The sequence below is a fragment of the Syngnathus floridae genome, chromosome 3 (genome assembly GCF_059516105.1).
Source record: "Syngnathus floridae isolate MCC-2025c chromosome 3, RoL_Sflo_1.0, whole genome shotgun sequence".
NCBI lineage: Eukaryota > Metazoa > Chordata > Actinopteri > Syngnathiformes > Syngnathidae > Syngnathus > Syngnathus floridae.
The window spans coordinates 21,637,972-21,658,340 of NC_142415.1; the positions used below are offsets into that span (position 1 = coordinate 21,637,972).

Here is a 20,369-nt window from a genome sequence, read left to right on the forward strand (position 1 = left end):
TAATCATTTTTTCTTTTAACTCATTCAGTGCCATTGACGGTTATAGAAGTCAAAAATATAAACTAGGTTGACAATGAATGAGTTAAACTGAGTGTAAGACTTAGCTTTTGTTTACAATTGATCAGCTGTTTCAATTGTTGCTGCGCTCTTTCTTTCAGCCTGTCCAACCTGTAGTGATTTCTTGAGCCTAGTGCAAGGCATTATGGATCTGCAAGACCTACTTGCAAAGATGACCCTCAAGGTAAGCACGATCAATTGCCTCGCACAAAAGGAATATCCAATATTGTTCACCGTACATAAAATGTAAGTTCTTGTATCAATACAGTAAGTATCAATGCTGTATGTCACCCCCACAAGAAGACAGCAAAATAAAAAACGGAGTCATTCCGTTCAAAAACCTGAGGTGGTTCTGTGGTGCGTCACAGGTCCGGTTTTTCCTACCGTACGGCTCGTTGGTTTTATTAACATTCGGTTCCAGTGAGCTCTTCTGAAACTAAAGGGCCATCCTTTCCACATACGGCTTACATGTAGACGGAGATTCTTCATCTGTCAGACAGGCCGCCGGGACCATGTTAACACATATATATGACTTCTATCTATGTGTGTGTGTGTGTGTGTGATTTGCGTTCCCGTGACCGAGCGTAGCCATTTTTGATTTTTGATTTCTCTGAAACAATCACACACAATTCGAGTCTACAATATTTACGACGAAACATTACCATCCTGCTGTGTTCTTGACACGTTCTCCTTTTCCGTTCATGCCACCTGATTTGTTCATACAAGTCACAGCGGGGGGAGGATCCGATCATCTCCAAATGTCGTTTTTTAGTGGTGGGACTTGAAGAGTTCATCAAAGGGTGAATTTTTTCTTATCGTGTGAAAAAGACAGAGGTGATTCGAGCCATTGATTCCTTCGACATTTGCATATAGCATGCCTGTGCAACGGATTATGAAGAATCTCATGCGCTCAGAGAATTGGATTGACGAGGAGAGTGTGCAGATTGAAGAGTTCCATCTTCTCCTGCCATTTTACTATTATGCCAGAGTGCCTTTGCCTCTCGTATCAGCCGCTCGAGTCACACGTCTATTAGCTTTCGACTCGTGTGATAGCACGCCGCTCGCTCACGATTTCCTGGAATGTGATTCCTCTGTGGAGCCTCGGGGGCTGATGCTTTACCTTTCAAATGTGGGGCTTTTGTTTTGGGCTTTGACTGGGCTGCTTTTTAAAGCTCACGCAGCCCTACAATAGCCAATGGGAATGCCTCGAAATGAAATGTTTTTCTCTCTCTTCACCGATCAGTTCATCCATTCATCGATGCCAATCTGAACTCTGAGCGTGTTTCGAGAATTGACGTTTGAGCAACCTGCTATGTGTTTATGGACCTTGCTTTGAAATGATCCGAGTAATCACTTTGGTCTACCAATATGTTCCTACTTATGCTGATTCATGAATTTTTCTCAACCTGTTCAACTGTTCACACTCATGATTTTATTTTCTCATAAATAGCAGGCTGGGGCCAGCTGGTCCGAATTAGCATAAGTAAATGCGTAGCAATGTTGATACAAGGGCATGAAAATGGAATACAGCAATGAGACCAATTTTTTTTCAATTAATTTTTTTAATATAGATTAATATTGCTCACGCTTGCCATGCAGAAAGTCAACTTATTTTCGGACAATAATTAAAATAAATAAAATTTGTTGTTTATATTCCGGTATTCCTGTAACTCAGATTATGGTCTTTGAAAACTATTACACAAAATCGACTGAAACCGGACTAGAATACGGAATCGTTTTTAAAAAGTTGAATTAAGACACGCAGATGTTACTGCTGGAAGCCAACTTGTTATCCACCAACTTTTTCCTTCCATCTATTTAATTAGACTTCTTCGTCTCCATAGCTGACCCTATCAACCTACGAAAAATAAGTAAGGCAGGCCGGCATAGTTTGACCTACAGGCAACCTTAAACAAGTCAATATTTTAATTGAAGAAAAAAAAAATGGTGGTATCTCTGAAAAGTGTGAGGACTACACAACGACATAGGAAATGAATGTATTTAACTCCAAGCTTTTCTTTTCACTATTGATTAAATCTTGCCCAGAATAAATCTACCGTAATTTCTAGACTATAAACCGCACCCGAATATAAGCCCCACCTGCTAAAATTCGGGAAAAATTCCGTTTTGTTCATATATAAGCCACACTGGACTATAAACCACAGGCGTGTTAATGTTTAATTTCCATATATAAGAGAATATGCACAATATGATAAAAAGTTCATAGATAAACCGCACTGGGTTATAAACAGCAGGGTTCAAAGTTTGTGGAAAAAGTAGCTGTTTATCATCCGGAAAATATGGTAATGATATTCCAAAATATTAGTGAATCACACCTGGTGTTTCATATTTCTGCCCTTCAAGTCAGGAGTCATTTGTATCACCATGAGATGTGCAAACACTTCTTTGAATGATGTCAAAGAGGCATCACACTTGAAGGACAAACTTCAAGAGAATTGAGAATAAAACAAAATGGAAAAAAAGCAAAAGGAGACTTGGCCGGGATCTCAAGTCTATCTTTGCCATCACCGTAGCTGATGGCCTGAGGCCTGAAACACGAGCTGAATGAAGATCACTTCTTCTTCTTCTTCCTCTCTCTAATGACTGGTTCCCAGTTGAGCTGAATTAAAGTTGGCATTTCAGCGAGGGAGGGGTCGAGGGGTTAACCTGCTCGTATTGTCATACTTTCATTGAGTTTTGTGACTTCTAATGTCATTGGCAGTTAAATTACGCCGAGTCCAGGCTGACGCAGCTTGAGGGATGTCACTGCGAGAAGACGTGCAGTGCCAACGGCCTCGTCTACAGGGATAAGGAGCTCTGGGTGGAGCCGGAAAATTGCCGGAACTGTGCATGTAAGGTGAGTGTCACATTTTATAAATTAATATATAATACATTATTTAAAAGTACCATATTTTCTGGACTGTAAGTCGCTCGGAGTATAAGTCACACCAGCCATAAAATGCATGATAAAATTTAAAAAAATAAAAATAGAATAAGCAACAACAGGCTGAACGTATGCTAACGTTACATAAACAAGGAGCTTAAGGAAATTAAGAGTTATTCAAATAACTATAACATGAATAACAAGTTTATCAAACCACCTATGTCACTCCAAATCATTAAATCCAACGAAATCTTCATCCTCAGTGTCACTTGTAAACAACTTTGCTAACTCCGAAAGTACAAGATGCAGCGCTTCCTCTTACGTGGCTTACGTCAGACTCATCGTCAGTTGCAGTTCCAATTATTCCACAGACCTAGTGGTTAAGTGTGAATGATACAATGTGTTAGTAATTTCACACATAAGTCGCTCCTAAGTATAAGTCGCAGCCCTGCCAAACTAGGAAAGAAATTGTGACTTATAGTCTGTAAAATACGGAAAAATCAAATGAAATTAACATCCAATCTCGTGTCTGTGAATTTGTGGCCAGGCATGGGTAGATAACACTTTTGGACGGTGTTGAAGGAAATATTCCATAATAACTTCTTTTCCTTTAGTATTTCTTCTTTGTCAGACCCAATTTGCTAGCTCCAGGCAGCATGCTGATAATCGCCGGCTAATTAGCCTCCCTGTCTGCTCACACACACATGGCAGCCAGACTTTGAAATGTGCTGAATCTGGCCGTCGAGAGCCTTTGGTAATTCGACTTACTGTATCGCAGCACAGCTAGTAGTGGGCAAAGTGTAGCCGGTGTGAGCGTATCGTTAAGTGATGTGTGTGTGTGTGTGTATCCCTGGGAAGTCGTTCCAATGAGTCATGAAATGACGAGGCGTCTGCGAGGAGAGATCAGCTTCAAAAGTCATGTCAGTCCTCCGGGGCCTCCGTACCAGCAGACCGCTTGGTGTCGTTGGTGCCATCCTCCAGCACTTGCGGATATATCACTTCATGTACTATTAGACGGGGGAGGGAGGGCGATCCGACTAAAGCTGGATGGATGGATATTATTGCGTCAAAAATGAAAATCAATTTAAAGCACAGCCCAGAGAACCAAAAGTGACTAGAATATTTTTAAGCAGTATTTGTTTGTCTTTCACTGTTGATGACATTGATGATCGCGGTTAGCTTGAAGCTATTCAGCGGGCCAAACAACACGTCTTACTTTTATGTTTTGGCTTTTAACATTCTGGTGCGCTCATACAATGGAGTGCGGAAATTGAAAAGTGTGAATAATTGTGTTTTTGAAAGCATTATTTTTTCTTTTTTTTTAAAGTGCATGTACCCAGAAATTACACAAGTTTCATTTAATTTTGTTGTTGTTTTTTTACAGAATGGAGTGGTAGAGTGCCGCAGGATTTTCTGTCCTCCCGCCAATTGCTCCGAGGACTCTTTGCCAGTACATGTGGAGGGGACCTGCTGCAAGAAATGCAGACGTGAGTAGAGATGATAAAAATACGCTGCGGGGTGGCCACTCGGGGGCGGCACTCTCTGGCCATCTAGATGATGAATGTGATTCTATGGTTCAGATAATAATTTCGCCATTCCCACACGGCCACATGACACTGGAGAATCCCAAACATCGGTTTCATGTTCATCCATTTTAAGTATCTCAACAAACATCTTGGCCGAGGATAAAGAATACGCGTTTGGTAAATGCTCAAAAATTCATGTGTGTTTTGCAAACCGAGTAATCCCCTTTCGAATAGTCCGCCTTTGAATAATTCCAGCTCCGCTGTTATTTTCTCTTCCGCTCTGCATGCTCAGTCTTCCTCCTCTTCCTCCCCTATGAACATCAGAACTCTGGCACAGGCAAACAAGGGAATTATGTTGCAGACTTGTGAGCGTGAGCTCCACGTCCCCTACACCCGGGGGAGAAGAAAAGCAGGACTTCACATGATAGGCTTCATTGTCTATTTCTGCTTTATTGCCAGAGGAATATGTAGCCGTGTCTCTTGTGTTGTATTCTTAATGCATGGTTAGATTTCCCCTCCCCCTTTGCTTGGGCTCACTAGCCAAGGACAAGTCATTTTATGGACTCAATTAACCGGCTGTGTTTGCCTTGGAACTATATTCATGCAGCAATCGCACGTAGGTAGGCTGTTTGTTGTTTCAAGTACTCGGAGTTTTCAAAACATTTTAATTTGTGCTGACCTTAATGGAGTGTTTCTCCCTCTCCACTTCAGCAAAATGCAGTTACATGGGGCAGGTCTTTTCTGAGGGTCAACGTGTTTTATCCAGGAGCTGCAGGGAATGCAAGGTAACTTTTTTTTTTTGGTGCTTTGTTTTGCCTTTTGAATGGCAATCAGCTATCCAGGCTTCATTTGTCTTCCGACATGAATGTGTAGCGACCGCTCGACTTGTACATATTCATTAAGGCGAGACAATTTGTTAGTGTTCCGTTTGACTTTCGATTGACTCAATCTGTTTCTCTTTGTTACCAAATAATCAGGAAGCCAGGTAATTAGAAAAGCAAAACAAAAAGAAAACCAATTAATGTGGGAATACAAAGGACTCGTGTGAACTGCTGTCTTATCACCGCGTGGATCATAATTGAATGCATTCTTCGTATTAACAATAGGTCAGATGTGAATGTTACTCACAGGTCGGACATTTGTCTGCAAAGGAGAAAAGTGCCGCTGTGGGTGACAAAATATGGACTAAATATGTCGAGAAGACGAAAAAAGAAGTTATGGACAATACGTGAGCAATAACTCAAGAGCTAGGTTCAACTGATTTGACCGACCTTCTGCTACTGTTTCCTATTTGTCTTCATCGTTTTATTGACGATATTTTATTTTCTCTCTCTGCATGTCCTATACTATTTGCGAATGAGCTGCCTATTCCGCCTTTCAATGCCAATCTCCTCAGTCGTGAAGTGTTGTGTGAAAGACATTACGAAACATATAATTTAGACAGTTCGTGACACTGAACCTTCTCCAATTCACTGGCCTTCACGCAGCCTCCCCACATCTCCAAAAAAGGACACGTAGGTTCGATAGCTCTTTATTGATGGCAGCTCAGCGTTCAACACGGTTGTTTCAACCAGAGCTCAACAGAGATTGCACTTGGTGATTCAGAATAACCCAAGCCACAACCCTAGCAAATTTTTACAGATGTACGATGGAGCGTATCCGTACCAACTCCATCATGGAACGGTATGGGAACTGCACGGATGGGGCTCCCTAGTGTGTCATTAAAATTGCACAACACATCCGTGGAGTAGCCTTTACATCATATTGATGACAGCCGTGGCACAAAGAAGACACCGGGCGTGATCAGAAAGCGCACACATCCGGAACACACATTTTTCATAAGGCTGAGGCTACGGAAGCGTAGCAGCTCAAATAGCAAAAGTGAAAAACACGAGTGGTTCATTTACACTGCGTACAGAATACGCCTGTTGAGATTTAATGAGAGCTTCTGGGTGCTGGCTGGTGTAAAATATAACTCGACAAATAAGATGAAAACAAAGGGCAAGTAAGTCGCACATGAGAGCACCTTCAACGGAGCGGGGTTGATGACGAACCGGGAGGTGAAGGTGAGATAATACAATGAAAAATTCTGGGAATAGCTTGCCAAGGTGACGTAGAACGTGCGGGACAAACGTTGCGATACATTTATCATCGTAACAAAAGGAAAAACCGACCTATGAGCCAAACTCTATATGGTAAAGGTGTCAAACTAATTTTTTGTTGCGGGCCACATCCGAGTTACGGTTTCCCTCGTGGGGCCATTCACGACTTGAATAAAAATGAATGGGTGTAGATATTATCACAAAAGTTTTAAAAAAAATCAAATTCATTTTGAAATTGGGATGATAATAAAAACGTTTGCAATATCTCACTGTTATGAAAAGAAAAGACAATTGGACATTTTAGCAAGAAACATCGACACTCGTGATTTTGCGGGCCACGTAAAATGATGTGGCGGGCCGGATCTGGCCCCCGGGCGTTGAGTTTGACACCAATGCGATATGGTATGCTGCACTCTACTTGCAGAATGGTCTGATGGTGAGAGTCACAGAAACCTGCCCAGAGCTCAACTGTTCTGTCAGTGAGCAGATATTAAGAGATGGGAGATGCTGCAATGTTTGTCAAGGTAAGGTCACTTTGCATGTCAGGGTTACAATTACTTGATCCCTTAGATCCTTTAGAGACAGGTTGAGTGATGGGAATACACTCTGCCCCCGTGCAATATTTATTGTCTCGATTAACCACTTTGATTGTTTCTTAGAAAATTAGCCGTAGCTAGCAAGGCTAATTTGCCCAAACGCTGTTGCTTTAGCAGACAGCTATTACTGGTGGAATATCCAAGATTGACTCGGTAATTGCATCCAGTGAACAAACTAAAGTGGCTGCCCCTTAAGGATGCAGAGTAAAAGTGTGAATAAAAGTTCCGAAGATGATACGGAATAAAAAGATTAAGGCTGGCTGTTGAAGTAAAGGATAGAAAATGAGGCAGCAAGATGGCTAGCGAGAAAGCCGCTGATGATGGGGGATTAGCTATAATGCAAAATTCTATTTTTACTTTCAAAATTGGCGTCGGAAATAAACGCGGGAAAGAGGATCATTTATTTTGTAAGAGATTGAAGTTGTCTCCAAACTCAAGTGTGACTTGGACTTTAATTGTAAATCTCCTGCGTGACCGCAGTTCTGCAATTTGTTTGGCTGTAATTGATTTTGGGTAAACATCTGATCAGTTGTGCTTTAATTTTATTAGGGGTTGTGATTCATCTTGCCGTAACTTGCAATATATCTGCGGAGTAGAAAAAAAAGACATCGTGACTTAAATACACATCGCCGGTGTCGAGCGGAATCCTCGTACTTTCAAAATTAGTCATCTCGGCGGGTCATGGGGGTGATGGCTCAAGAAAAAGTGTTTTTCATACTTTGGTGTTATTTTATTTTATAGGTTATGACTTCTGCGCCGAAGGGGTCATCTGCGGGGAAAACTCTCTTTGTAAAAACAAGGACACTAAAGCGGAGTGTGAATGCAAGAGCGGCTACGCTTCCATTCACGGCGACTCGACTTACTGTGAAGGTAGGGACGATATTTTCTTTGTTGTTTACCATGCTCAAACTCCCTGACCGACTCTTAGTAAATGGAGAGCATTTCAATTTTTGTTACATCACTTCACCCTTGTCAACTGTCATGTTCCCTGATTTGACTGCTTGACTGGCTGGCTGCCCCCTTTAAGACTTTAATAGCAGCCATCTTGAAATGGGAGCTTGTTGAAGTCATCCAGCCGAACCCAAACGGCTTTATCTAAGAGTGTCAGTGTGCTTGCTGTTTACTGATTGTTGGACTTGGCTGAGCAAAACGTCGCCTCTGGGTGCCGGGGGCTCAGACTACTTGTGATGGAGCTAATGGTTGTATACGATGAAGACGCTCAGGCATGCCATTGGCCAGATTGAAGGATTTTCTCATTGCTCTGGGCTGTTGTCTTTGGTTCGGCGCCACCCTGGACTGAATGTTCTGAAAATGCTGAGAGCCGGGGAGCCTGGAGCCTTTCAGTGTGTTTGCTTCTGCTTGATCTGCGTGGTAAAGAGGTTTACCCAAAGCACCACTCCCATCCGAGATTGTCGAGTGAGGATGGGAAGACGCTGATTGTTGGTTCGACAATGTAAATCGGCAAGCCATAGCATTGGCCGTCTTTGGGGATTTCACTAAAGACGGCTCAAGTTACTGTTGTAAATGGATTAGCCGCAAGCTTCTTACCCTTCACTTTTGATACATTTGACATGACTTCTTGATCGCTTTCAAATTTGTTTGACCTTTATGCAGGCGTTCGGTGTCACAGTCAGTGACCAAATATTAATTAGCATTTTTTTTTTCTGAGTGACTGCATGTGTAATAATATGTTGCCTCTGTCAGGTCAGTCAGTTGTGTGAATAACATATTTAACTATAGAGAAACTGATCACTCCATTCAGCCCTCAATCGTTAAATAAACCTAGAATAAGGTTGGGCAGATTCAGATATTGTCCAAGAATATAATTTTAGCAAAAACAATTGCAGTTTAAATTTATTGTTATTATTATTATATTTTATTTTCCATTTATCTTATTTTCTATTTATTTATCCTATTTTATTTTTGATGTTGATGCCATGTAATATAAAAAGTAACGTTTCTTCTTAAGAAAAATACTCGACGAAAAGCAAAAATTATATTCACGTATAGGAGAAAATTTTGTTTCCCAAAAGGTTTCTTTCCATGCTAATGTAGCGTGTCGCTCCCCGCCACTGTTGTTAAAATGCACGGCTTATTTATTGGCTTTTCTCTTTCCACTCCATTCCAATTGCACTTTTTCACATTTCTACTAATGGGCTTATGATCATCTTATTATCCTCATCAGCTCTTGTTTATCCCGTCAGTGAGTCTCCCAGCATATCGAAATGCTCGCTCAGTGCCTTAGGACACAAACACATTAACGCTGGTTTTGTCTGGCTGACAGTTCTCTAATTACAGCCTGGAACAATGATGTTTTTGTTCAAACACAATTTCTTAAACCTAATCAACATCATCTGTTCAAGTATAACGAAGACAACATAATATCCATCATTTCAATACTACACTTGAAAAGAATAACGGCGATAATGAGGAAGCGGTACAGTAAGAGATTTGTTTAGATTTACTTCTTCATGTTCATCTATTCCCTTTCAAGCACATGCCGTATCTTGTTCAAGGTCACAGATAAGACGGGGGCAATCCCAGCAGACTCGCCCGTCAATCACAGAACAGTATAGAAAAGCATTCACACCGAGATGATAATTGAAAGTCTTATAGTAGCTTGCATGTTTTTCTTTTCCTGAGTCAGGCCTTTTTTAAAAGAAAATGGGCCAGGTTCGGCCAAGGTGTGTGTTCGTGCTCCTTAGTAAAACAAATTCAACAGGATGCACACAACCCCACTGAGCTGGCATCGCATCGCCCGCCATACTGTCCATAATATGTAAATGCGCCATATCGTCTTTCACTTTAATGGTTTATTTAGGAGGAATCTCCAGCTGTTCGCAACCACCACTTTCATGAAGCCCTTTGCTTTCTCTTCTAACTCAACCGCAGAAGTTCGTTTTTTGCTCATGTGAAATTGCCATGGGTTTCATTGCGCCTCCGGTTGTGTTTTTCCAGTAAATATTGACCAAATGAATATATAGAAGCATATTTTCATGATGGTGTCTTCAATAAGGGCCGTATTCTTTGACAGTATTCCTTTGCAACGCGATTCTTGCCGGCTGTCCTTTTTTCTGCTGCGGTTAACACGATTAGAACCTACTGTGAGGCCAACACATCAAAACTAACAGGGCAATTTCTGTTTGTTCAGCTCACTTTCATTTAGCCTCCAGAGCGGCTGGACCTCAGACATCAAATGTGTGATGTGTCCCTTTAGCTAAGAGGCTGTGGGGAAGCGCTTTATGACGCCCCGTGATCTCCAGTCAATCTCAGCTGACAGCGCAGCTGCTTTCAGCATTTTTATTCTTTGCCTTTACTTTTCTGACCTTTAAGACACTGTCAAAATGTTTCGTGTTTATCCGTCAACTGTGGTATTTAACGCGCCGCTAAGGTGACTGACTAATTACTGTGCTGTTTAGTGTTGAGGTAAATTTCAATTTGGAATGGTATGAAAATATGGGGGGTGACAGTAGCAACAATTAATTGATTTTTGGGTATTTTGGATTATTTTATTTTCACCTTTCCCACTGTCCCTGTAGAGATCAAATGGTGAATGTTTATCAGCATTTTTTAAAGGATTTTTGGGCTTTGGAAAAATATTATTGTTATCAGCATTTTGCAAAGAATTTTTGGGCTTTGGAAAAATAGGATTTTATAGATATATATTTTTATAATATTATTATAAAAATATTATTTTTCTCAGCATTTTCTAAATATATTTTGGGCTTTGGAAAAATATTATTTTGTCTTATTTTTTATATTATTATTATAATATTATTTTGCAGACCCCCTGGGATATCCTTGGCCCCCCAAGAAAAAAATCTAGCTCCGCCAGTGGCTTGTAGAAGATTGTGTCAACCCACAATTTTGTACCCAGTAGAGGTGCAATTATTATGTCCGTAGATGATCTGAGATTATCTGCAATATTTAGTTTAGGGCTAGCTGGACACTGAGGGATTGACAGCTCATCGCAGCAGCACCAGTGAGATATCAAATGATGAGGGGGCAGCAGCATCAAACACACAGGACCAACGGATCCATGGGAGAGCAAAGCGGCAAGATTCATATCCTCACAGTTTGGAAATGTGCTAATCAAGGGCAGCGCCTGCCTGCAGAGCTCCCATAGCGGGGATGAAAGTGTGTTTGCGAGCTTGTGTAGATGCCGTGGGATTGCAGATAAACTCGGGGAAAACATGACGTCTCGGCATGAATCGCAGCGTCTGCTTTTACTGACTGCAAATTCTTTTTCTCCGCTAAGGTCAGTCACACATAACTGAACCTCTGGAGGAGAATAGCACGGAAATACTTCCGCGCTCTCGTCATGTATCGTGTTTTGCTCATCTTCCGACTCTATCGTCTTCGGAGAGGAGTCATTAATGGTAATGCTCTCGACGCGAAAGAATGCGGCTTATTGATTGGGAGCAATTGGTAATAACCCTCATTTGTCCTTATTCAGCGTCAGTGATGGGAAGAGCATTACGCTTCTCTCTCCTGCGGGACTGGCCGGGAAGACTGACTGAATTGTGCTCACTCAGTGGCATTGCAGAATAATTGGCTCTTTTTGTTATTCTGCGAATCAATCAGGTTCTCGGTGGGAACTCTGCCTCTGAGGTCTTAAAACAAGAGCGTAATGGCAGGGAACCGGGGCGTATGTTCCTCCTCAATTTGGAATATTGGAGGTCGAGGAGGAGGGGATCCAACGGAGAGGAAAGCTAATGTGCAAAGGAAAGCTTTTTGCCACCCCCCTTTTCTCTCTCTCTCTCTCTTTGTTCTTTTTATATCATAACCCCAAACCAAACAAACTTACAAGCACTTAATGAGTGAGGCCCATTGTGCCTTCGCCTAAAATTTGTGGTTCCCAGTCGTCGTTAATTACTTATTATAGGGTTTTATTGTGTTTTGTTATTTTTATTTTTTACTTTTTTTTCCTTATATTATAGGCTGGGGTATTGAAGTGCTTCTTCAAAATGAATATTTTTGTTTTATTTTTTAATTTTTTCTATTATATTTAGGCTGGGGTATTGAAGTATTTCTTCAAAATTAAAATGATTCCCTTTATTTGCCCTCTTGTTATCAAATCTCCCGTGTAGTAAATTGATTATTTGTACTAAAATGTAAGTCTTATAAACTATAAAGAAACTGTAATCAAATTAATTTATTATCATATTGGTACTAAAATGTAAGACTATAAAGAAACTGTAATCAAATGAAAAATTGTTTCCCTCTGCGAGTTGAGTCCTTTGTAAACACGAAAACGTCTCAGGTCCAGGGTATTGTCAAATGAGGACTCCCCACCCCGTAGTATTTATAGTAATACGCCCTTGTCCTTTTTTAGGACTACAGAGGTGAGCTCAATGGACAAAAAAACCCCAACAGAAATTCATTTTTAAAAATAAATAAATGAAAGGTCTGCTGCGGCCGCCGTCACAGGACTGGTAAAATGTCAGCGAACGACCCGAAGTAAATTACAGGTGCTGTTGCCTGTCTCACTGAACAACAACAACATGTTTATATAGACTGCGGCACACACAGGCGCCCTTCAAACTCACTTTTGGGTGGCATCCATCTCTGCCATCTGCACAACACTGACTGCATGCTGTCCTTGGCATCACCCCGGCCCCTTGCCTCATATGGTTATTTATCCCTTCTTATTTTCCGTTCAATTTCCGATCCATTTTGGTGCTGTGGGGGGATTGCTGTGCTAATCCTTAAACCGGAGGGAGGGAGGGCCTGCTGCTTAAATTTCCCCTGGAATGAAGCCTAAAAACAGCCATGCTGCCTCCAACTATTCATTTGTTCAACGTGGCCAAATCGGCTGAATTGCTGTTTGGTTTCGTTTTGTAAGCATGAATGATTACTTTGGAAACCTTAAAAACCTTCCCATTTGGATTTTTTTTAAAAATGGGATTTCTCATCCACCGCCAAATGGCTGGTGCACACGTCCGTTCCACGACTTTCATGTTGTGTTCGCTGGCAGAGAGCAACTTGCTTTTACAGTTTATAAAATTGGAGAAGCTAATACAGAGTGTATGATGTAGTGAAAATTTCTCAGGCTTTAAGTCACCTTGGTCGATTCACTAAAAAGTCTTTTCCACACAAGACACCAGTTGTGTAATTTGTGTTTCAATATTCATTGTGTATAAAAAATACATATATATATACATAAAAAAATCAAATTCTAGCTAAAAAAATTAAATAAATCCGTTGGTAACGCCATGAATATTCAAGCCTAGACATTCATTTGATGAGGAAATGTCAGCCAAGCCTCCAAAACGGTCCGCTTTGTTTGAGGATTTATTTTTTGCTGTCCGACGTCATGTCAAGGATTTTGCCTCGCGGTGGTGATTTTATGCTCAACTGCATCCGAACGATTCTTACAGGCTACCCCGTATTCGTGTCTTATTTAACTACTGACAATTAAAGCTGCCAGCAGCATTCCATGCTAGTTGTCGCAGCTTTAATTGCTTTAGCGCGTTGGAGATGAGCTGTGACTTTGGACTGAAGCTCTTCCTTCAGCAATCAGCATATTTTTAATGTTCCAGTAATCTCACCATTAAAAAAAAAAAAAAAAAACATCCTTCTCCGTGTAAATTCAAAGTTTCGTATTGGCATCATTCCCTTGGGAGATTAAAACATATTTTAGGTCTTTATTTTATTGCCTTTACAGTTCAATTATGTAAAAAGTTAAGGTTGCTTTTTGCAAGCTTTTGTATTAATTAATTAATTTCTTTATTTTTAATTTTTATTTCATTTGCTATTTTTTTTATTTATTCAAATTTTTGTATTTTAAAATGGCCACCAACGTAACACTTAGATGCCCTACCCAATAAACACTACAAGGACATCAGGTCAACTCGGCACCAAATGTTCTTTACTATATATATATTTATGTTGTAATAGAGCAGATCTAGTACATTCCAGCACATTTATGATCTCCTTTGGCACCTTGTGTGACAATCCTCTTGATTTTCCAAGGTGACTCTCATATTTTTTCACGACATCCTCCTGGTGCAGATTCACTATTTGTCATATGATATCGAAAAGACGGCAAACAAGGTAGAAGAAAAAAAAAACAACAGAAGTAAATAAATACTAAAGCAAATGTCAGCTAGTACATTCAGAAAAGCTTCCAATGTGATCTTTGGAGCTATCCTAAATAACATCTGTGCTTGTGATTGACACAAAGGTAAACTGCCTCTTATCTGTTCGCTCAAAATAATCAGCGTAGCAACATGGCTGCTTGGTTGGCAAAGCAACAACAGTTATCAGACGATTAATCGAAAGCAGAGCACGTCTGTCACCTGGCTGTTCGCGTATAACTTTGATCTTACGCCTCATTGCTGCTCGGTTGCTAAAGTCTATTCCATCCAAAATGCGAACGTACAGATATTACATAATTCGTCAACCATTTTACCTGTGATCCATAGATGTACAAAAACCGAAGCAAGTCATTCTCTTAAAGATGCTATTCACATCTTCAAGCAGCTTCTAGAACAGTTTGCTCCAATTAAATATGTATAGGACGGAATAAAAACGCTCTCCGTGTCTTCTCCTGTTTTCCAGCTGATGTGTAAATATCAGACAGAAAATGGTCAACTACTAAAACTTGCATGACTTTCCAATAGCGAGATTACGCCCGCGACTTGGATTTAAAAGAGCGAGATGTGGAAAAAGTCGAGCATTATTGGTCATTAAAATGCATGTTTTGGAAGAAAGTCGAGAATGTGATGTTTTGCGCCGTCGCTGATGCTAAAAGAAAAATGAATCATTCAAGAAGCAGCGGCAAACTCTGCAGCATCTGCTACTCACTGCGCTTAACAAGATGTCTGCTCCACCCGCGGCCTCACCTTCTGCTAATCAACACCTCTGTCATTCTTTATTCATGCAACTGGATTTTTCTTAGCAAATGCAATTTACCTCATTGCCTTCTCGACCCGACAAAAATTGCAACCCCGAGTATCGATATTCACAATTCTTTATATTCAAGCATATGCCGCGTTACATAAGCAAACCTATTTCTGCCGAGTAGCAGCCACAGTTTGGGGGGAATGCGATTGTCATTTGGTATGATGAATGTTTTTCTCGAGCAGATGTCACTTGGTGACAACAGAATGCTCCCTAAATAGATTCCCCCGTCCGCATTATTGATTCTGATCCAGTGCAGGTTTTTGGGGATGTGGAGTGAATCCCAATCAAAGGACTGAAATAGGGAATGCGTTTTTAAAATTATTAAATATATTATTAAATATGATTCATGAAGTATATTTAATTTGATTAAATATAGTATTAAATATTATGTATTAAATATGTTTAGTTTATTAAATTATAATTGTTGAAATGCTCTGTGAATATTATCCGGTACTTGTGTGAGGATATAGTCATTTTTTTGTTGGAGTTAAAAATTAAATAAGCCCCGCCCCCTCCATCCTCCTCCATACATAAATAAGAATCATCTGCTGACTGTCACTCGACAAATTTGAATTTACATAACGTAGCAGGTTACATAAGGGCTTTCTGTTTTTGCATTGCATTTGCATACTTGCAAGGAATTGTTGGCACTAAAATGACATGGCAAATTATTCGGTGTGGCGTTTTATGACGTAACAACGATTTATATCGACTTTTTTTCCACGTTATCAAAAATGAAAGAGTTTTACTTCCACATCATCATACTCTTTACTGTACCACAAATGATTATCTTGTAGCACGAGCATGATTCCAAAGGACAAGCATGACATAAAGCTCAATGTGCAATAAATCTCACTCCCCGCACATTCAGTGAGACGTAAAAGGAAAAAAAAAAAAAAACGAGCAATCCTCCTCCAGTTGTGCATCAAGAGAAAAGAAGAAAAAAAAAAAGACACTTATGCTGTCCTGAGAATCAGCAGAGGCGATCGCTCACCGTGATTCGTCTTTTGCTTTGGCACTTGGCATTCACCTTGGTTAGGGATGTTCATTAGGATGAATGTGAAAGTCACATTGCAGTTAATAATTCACATGAAGCCAAGCACAACTGACAGTGATGGAGCGCTTGATTTGAACAACCTATCCATTTTTTTTCCTCACGTTCTCTAAATGCTGCCGTATTTAATGGGGTTTTTTTTTTGCCGGTTTGTTGGTCGTTTTGGTTATTAATGATATGATGCTGTTTGTTTGCCAAGCTTTTTGTCCTAGTTCCTCTAAAGTGTCTGTGCCACCGTTTCCTCTGCTTTGCAATTTTCATTGCTTAGTAATGAGAACGTGTCATGTCAGCTCAGCAGCATCCCAAATGAATATAGTGAATATATGAAATTCCCAGTAGCTCGCAGAAGAAAGCAAGGCACATTTTTAATGCATAAATGTAAAATAGATAGCGAATCTAGAGAGGCTCTATCGGAAAAATTATGGGGAAATTTGGAAAATGCAAAAATATTGTGACAGTGATGGAAAGTGATGCTGAAGCTTTCTTTGACAACTTTGGGTGGATGTTATTACTTTTTCCTCAGAAATATTTTTCGTAATAAAATAAGTTGACGAGCGTACTCGTCGACGGGACCCTGCGTCATTAATGTCGATGACGACTATTACCGGCATACATAAAGTGAATGTGTCGTTCCTTGTCCTTGCGATGATGCTACCTCCGGAATCCATCTACATTTTCCCTACTTGACTTCCTTTTTCGATCTATTGCGGTGATTTGGAGAGCGCACGCTGAGCGACACGTATGCTTGCAAACACAACATCATCTCGGTCGTCCGTGTGACTTGCGTGAAATGTTCTTCTGCCGCAGAGCGGGGAGCACATCTGACAGTTGCTCCCTGCGTCCTATGCCCCCCCCCCCCCCCCCCGTTGCGCTTCTCTTGACTCGCTCCATAAGATATTTATAAGCATTTTGATAGTTTTCTTCCACTCTCTATCATCTGAGGTGAATGCTGTCATGTTACATTAGTCCAAGAACCCCGCTGCCGCTGTCCTCCCGCTCCTGCTCCTGCTCCTGCTCTGAAGATCCCGGCACACCGCACACTTCGTTTTAGACCGCTATAGAAGTGCTTGTGAATTATTAATAGTATTAAGCGGCAAGAGCATCCTCCCCAAGCCGAGCAGTTCGCACTTGTTTTGGAATGGATGCAGCAAGAAATGAATGTGAATATCAGCTGATGGATAATAATAATGATAATAATAAAAATAATAGTAATAATAAAAATAATAATAATGGCATCTTCCAATGAGCAAAAAAGGAAAATGATGAGTGTATTGACTTGTTTACAGCTGCTGGAACTGTCAACCAAGATAGCAATTAGCATTAGCCAAAAATAATAACACAATCACCGTTCACCAGATTGACTAGCGAGGCTCAAACTTCTATTTTGTCTGTCAGAGTTTCCCTTTCTCTTCTTCGCTTGAAATTGCTATCATTGTAGTTGCATTGCGAGGAAATAGTATCTTACAATTAAAAGCACAAAAAATGGGTTACTCGAGAATTTGATGGAAGAATCGATTGAATAATTGATTCGAAAAGTTAGTTTGGGACAGCCCTACTACGCAGTTACTTTTTAGATGAATTTTGACACGATATTATTTGACTATCTCTAGTTCGCCTCTCAATGAACTCGGTTTAAACAAAATATGCCTTGAATTACATTTTTTTAATGTTGTTTTTTTGCCAGCGAGGGTTCCCGACTGGCTCGTAACGGTTCGCCACATTAGGGCATTCCTTTTAATATAGCATATGTGGGCACACACGCACACACACACACACACACACACACACACACACACACACAAAATGGGGGTTTGCCACTGAGTAGAGGAGATGAATGGCGAAGTGCTCACAATAAACGAGGTGATTTCCGTGATGAAATAGAGCGATAAAAAGTCAGAGGAGAAAGTGAATTTCCTCTCACGCTCTCTCCCTCTCGCCAACTCTCCTGCTCCGTTGACCAAGCATTCATCATGACATAGGCGTGATGGAGGACACATACACACAGACAGTAGATGAAGTGGAACCTGAAATCATCTCGAGTAAATCAGGTTTAAGTTGAGTGTTAAAAATGTGTCTCGCTCAGCGCACGTCTGGCAGGTGACCTTGACGTGTGCAGGGCGGGGCGGGGCGGGGCGAAACTGAAGATGAACAAACCTGCGTGTCGCCTTGGAATTGATGAGGACTGAACTAAGCGACCGTGGCATTGTTCAGAGGTCAAAGCAAGGTCATGTTGGCAGTATCTTTTTGCACAGGAAGCCGTTAAGTCGGAAATCAATCGATGATATTTTTTTCCTTTATTTTTTCAGTTTCTGGGAAATGATCTCTCCATGGTTGAATGCGCTTTCTCTTGTTTTCATGTTTTTTTTTTAAACATTAAATAGTAGTTAGAATCATGCTTTGCCATTATGCTTAATTAGACACTTGATGAATTTCAGTAATGATTGATTTAAAAAATCTTTTAAAAGATTTGCTCCATTTAGATTGGGCAGTCATTTTTAGGCAATTATATATATATATATATTAAATACAGGATGGATATTATTTTTATGTCATTTTGAGAATATGTTTTGTACATGATCTGTTATTGCCACTAAAATATAATGTGGAGTCAAAAATAAATAAATAAATGGGATGAATGGATGGATGAGTAGATAGATAAATAAATAAATAAACACTGAAGGCAATTCTTAGAGCCATCAAGGTGAGATTCAGTGCCCTGTGACAATCTGATATCTTGACAGTCGAGAACCAAAATTCATCGTCCAAGTCGATGCTGATACCTTCACAGTTAATAGAAGCGTCCTCCAGAACTCCGGAGTTGAAAAAAATGGATCGGCTGGTAAGTCAGCTTTTGAATGATCTCCATGTCGGAGTGACAAACACAATCATGTCGGCTGACTTGCTTTGATTTGTGCTCGAAAAGTGGAATGTCACCTCAAATTCAGTGTGTGAACAGATCGCTGGCCATGCATGAAAAAGAGAATCTCGGCCGTTGCGTCTTTGTGTGCTCCTTCCATGCTCCATTCGGTCTCTGACTCTTTCTCCAGATATTTCTGGCTGACATTTTTTTAATCAGTACAGTCAAATAAATTACATTATTTGTCCTAACCCTGCCATGTCATATCAGGCAGAAAGCCAGGTGGCCATTTGCAATGCTAATTCTCGAAAGTCCATTGCAGTTCAAGTTTGAGACCAACTGGCTTGCCCGAAGCGCCATTTACGCTTCTTTCTCCCATAGTGCTTGTTTGTTTGTTGATTTTAGGTGAAACCTAAATTCCATTAAGTCCCCAAAATGTCCTCCCCTTGTCATTCCAGAGACTCAAGTGAGCCAATACTGTATTCCCTTTCCAGGTTGTAAACCTCAGTCCGGTCGTGTCATTTACTCGCTGTAAACGATATCTGACCAGATAAACGATGTCACTGTGAGGATTTCTTTTCCATTGACACAGCTTATCACTGGCATTTAATTGCACTTCATGTGTAAGCGCTGGAGGAAATGGCATTACGAGTGCCTCTTCCTGCTGTTTGCGCCAGCGGCGTATTCCATTCCACGCTGCTCGTTTCCATAGCTGTCCTTCAGACTTCCTTGAATGTCAGCTGCTCAGGGCATCAGGTTGCTGTCTCAATTATAAGTTGAGAATGCTTCAGTCGGGATGGAGATCTGTGCAAACGGCATGCTGATGGCACTTTGGTGGCGAGAGAGGACAATGGTGGTCGGGCCAAGGACGAGCTATCAGGTGATGTAATTGAGACAAATGATGTCTTATCCAAATTTTTGGAGTGGTTTACTTTATGTGCAGGCAGGGTGGGGTACAGTTCACACTGAGGATCAGTCATATTCAAAATTAACGTGTTATCCTAATATATATCTTTTTTTTACAGTAACACGAGTTACTGTAAAAAGAATATACAAAAAATAGATATATTTTTTCTAATATATACATATATATGTTACTGTAAAAAACAAATATTTTTTATTACAGTAACACTTTTTTTTTACTGTAACAACAGTTGTCTGACGCCATTTTACAAAGTCCCAATCCATTTGTTTCTAGCAATTAAAAATTCTAACAAGCTCACAGAACGCCAACTGCCACTTAGCATTCACCATCAAGCGGAAGTGCCATTAACTGCGTCGCGAGTGCAGCAGTGAGTGATGTTTAATGACACTTGAATAGGAATTGTATTTTTTTCCAAATTCCTCACAGCTGTACTATTCATGGAACAAAACAAACAATCAAC

General features: G+C 40.5%; 1 protein-coding gene across 1 annotated transcript in view; it reads left to right on the plus strand.

Moving 5' to 3' along the window:
• LOC148401119 (protein kinase C-binding protein NELL1-like) overlaps positions 1-20,369 on the plus strand; it is a 93,456-nt gene that overhangs the window by 45,319 nt on the left and 27,768 nt on the right. The window contains exons 8-13 of the mRNA XM_088371589.1: positions 159-241; positions 2,780-2,914; positions 4,326-4,428; positions 5,179-5,252; positions 6,994-7,093; positions 7,907-8,035. Of these exons, the coding sequence (XP_088227715.1) occupies positions 159-241; positions 2,780-2,914; positions 4,326-4,428; positions 5,179-5,252; positions 6,994-7,093; positions 7,907-8,035 (624 nt within the window). The remainder of the gene's footprint in view (positions 1-158; positions 242-2,779; positions 2,915-4,325; positions 4,429-5,178; positions 5,253-6,993; positions 7,094-7,906; positions 8,036-20,369) is intronic.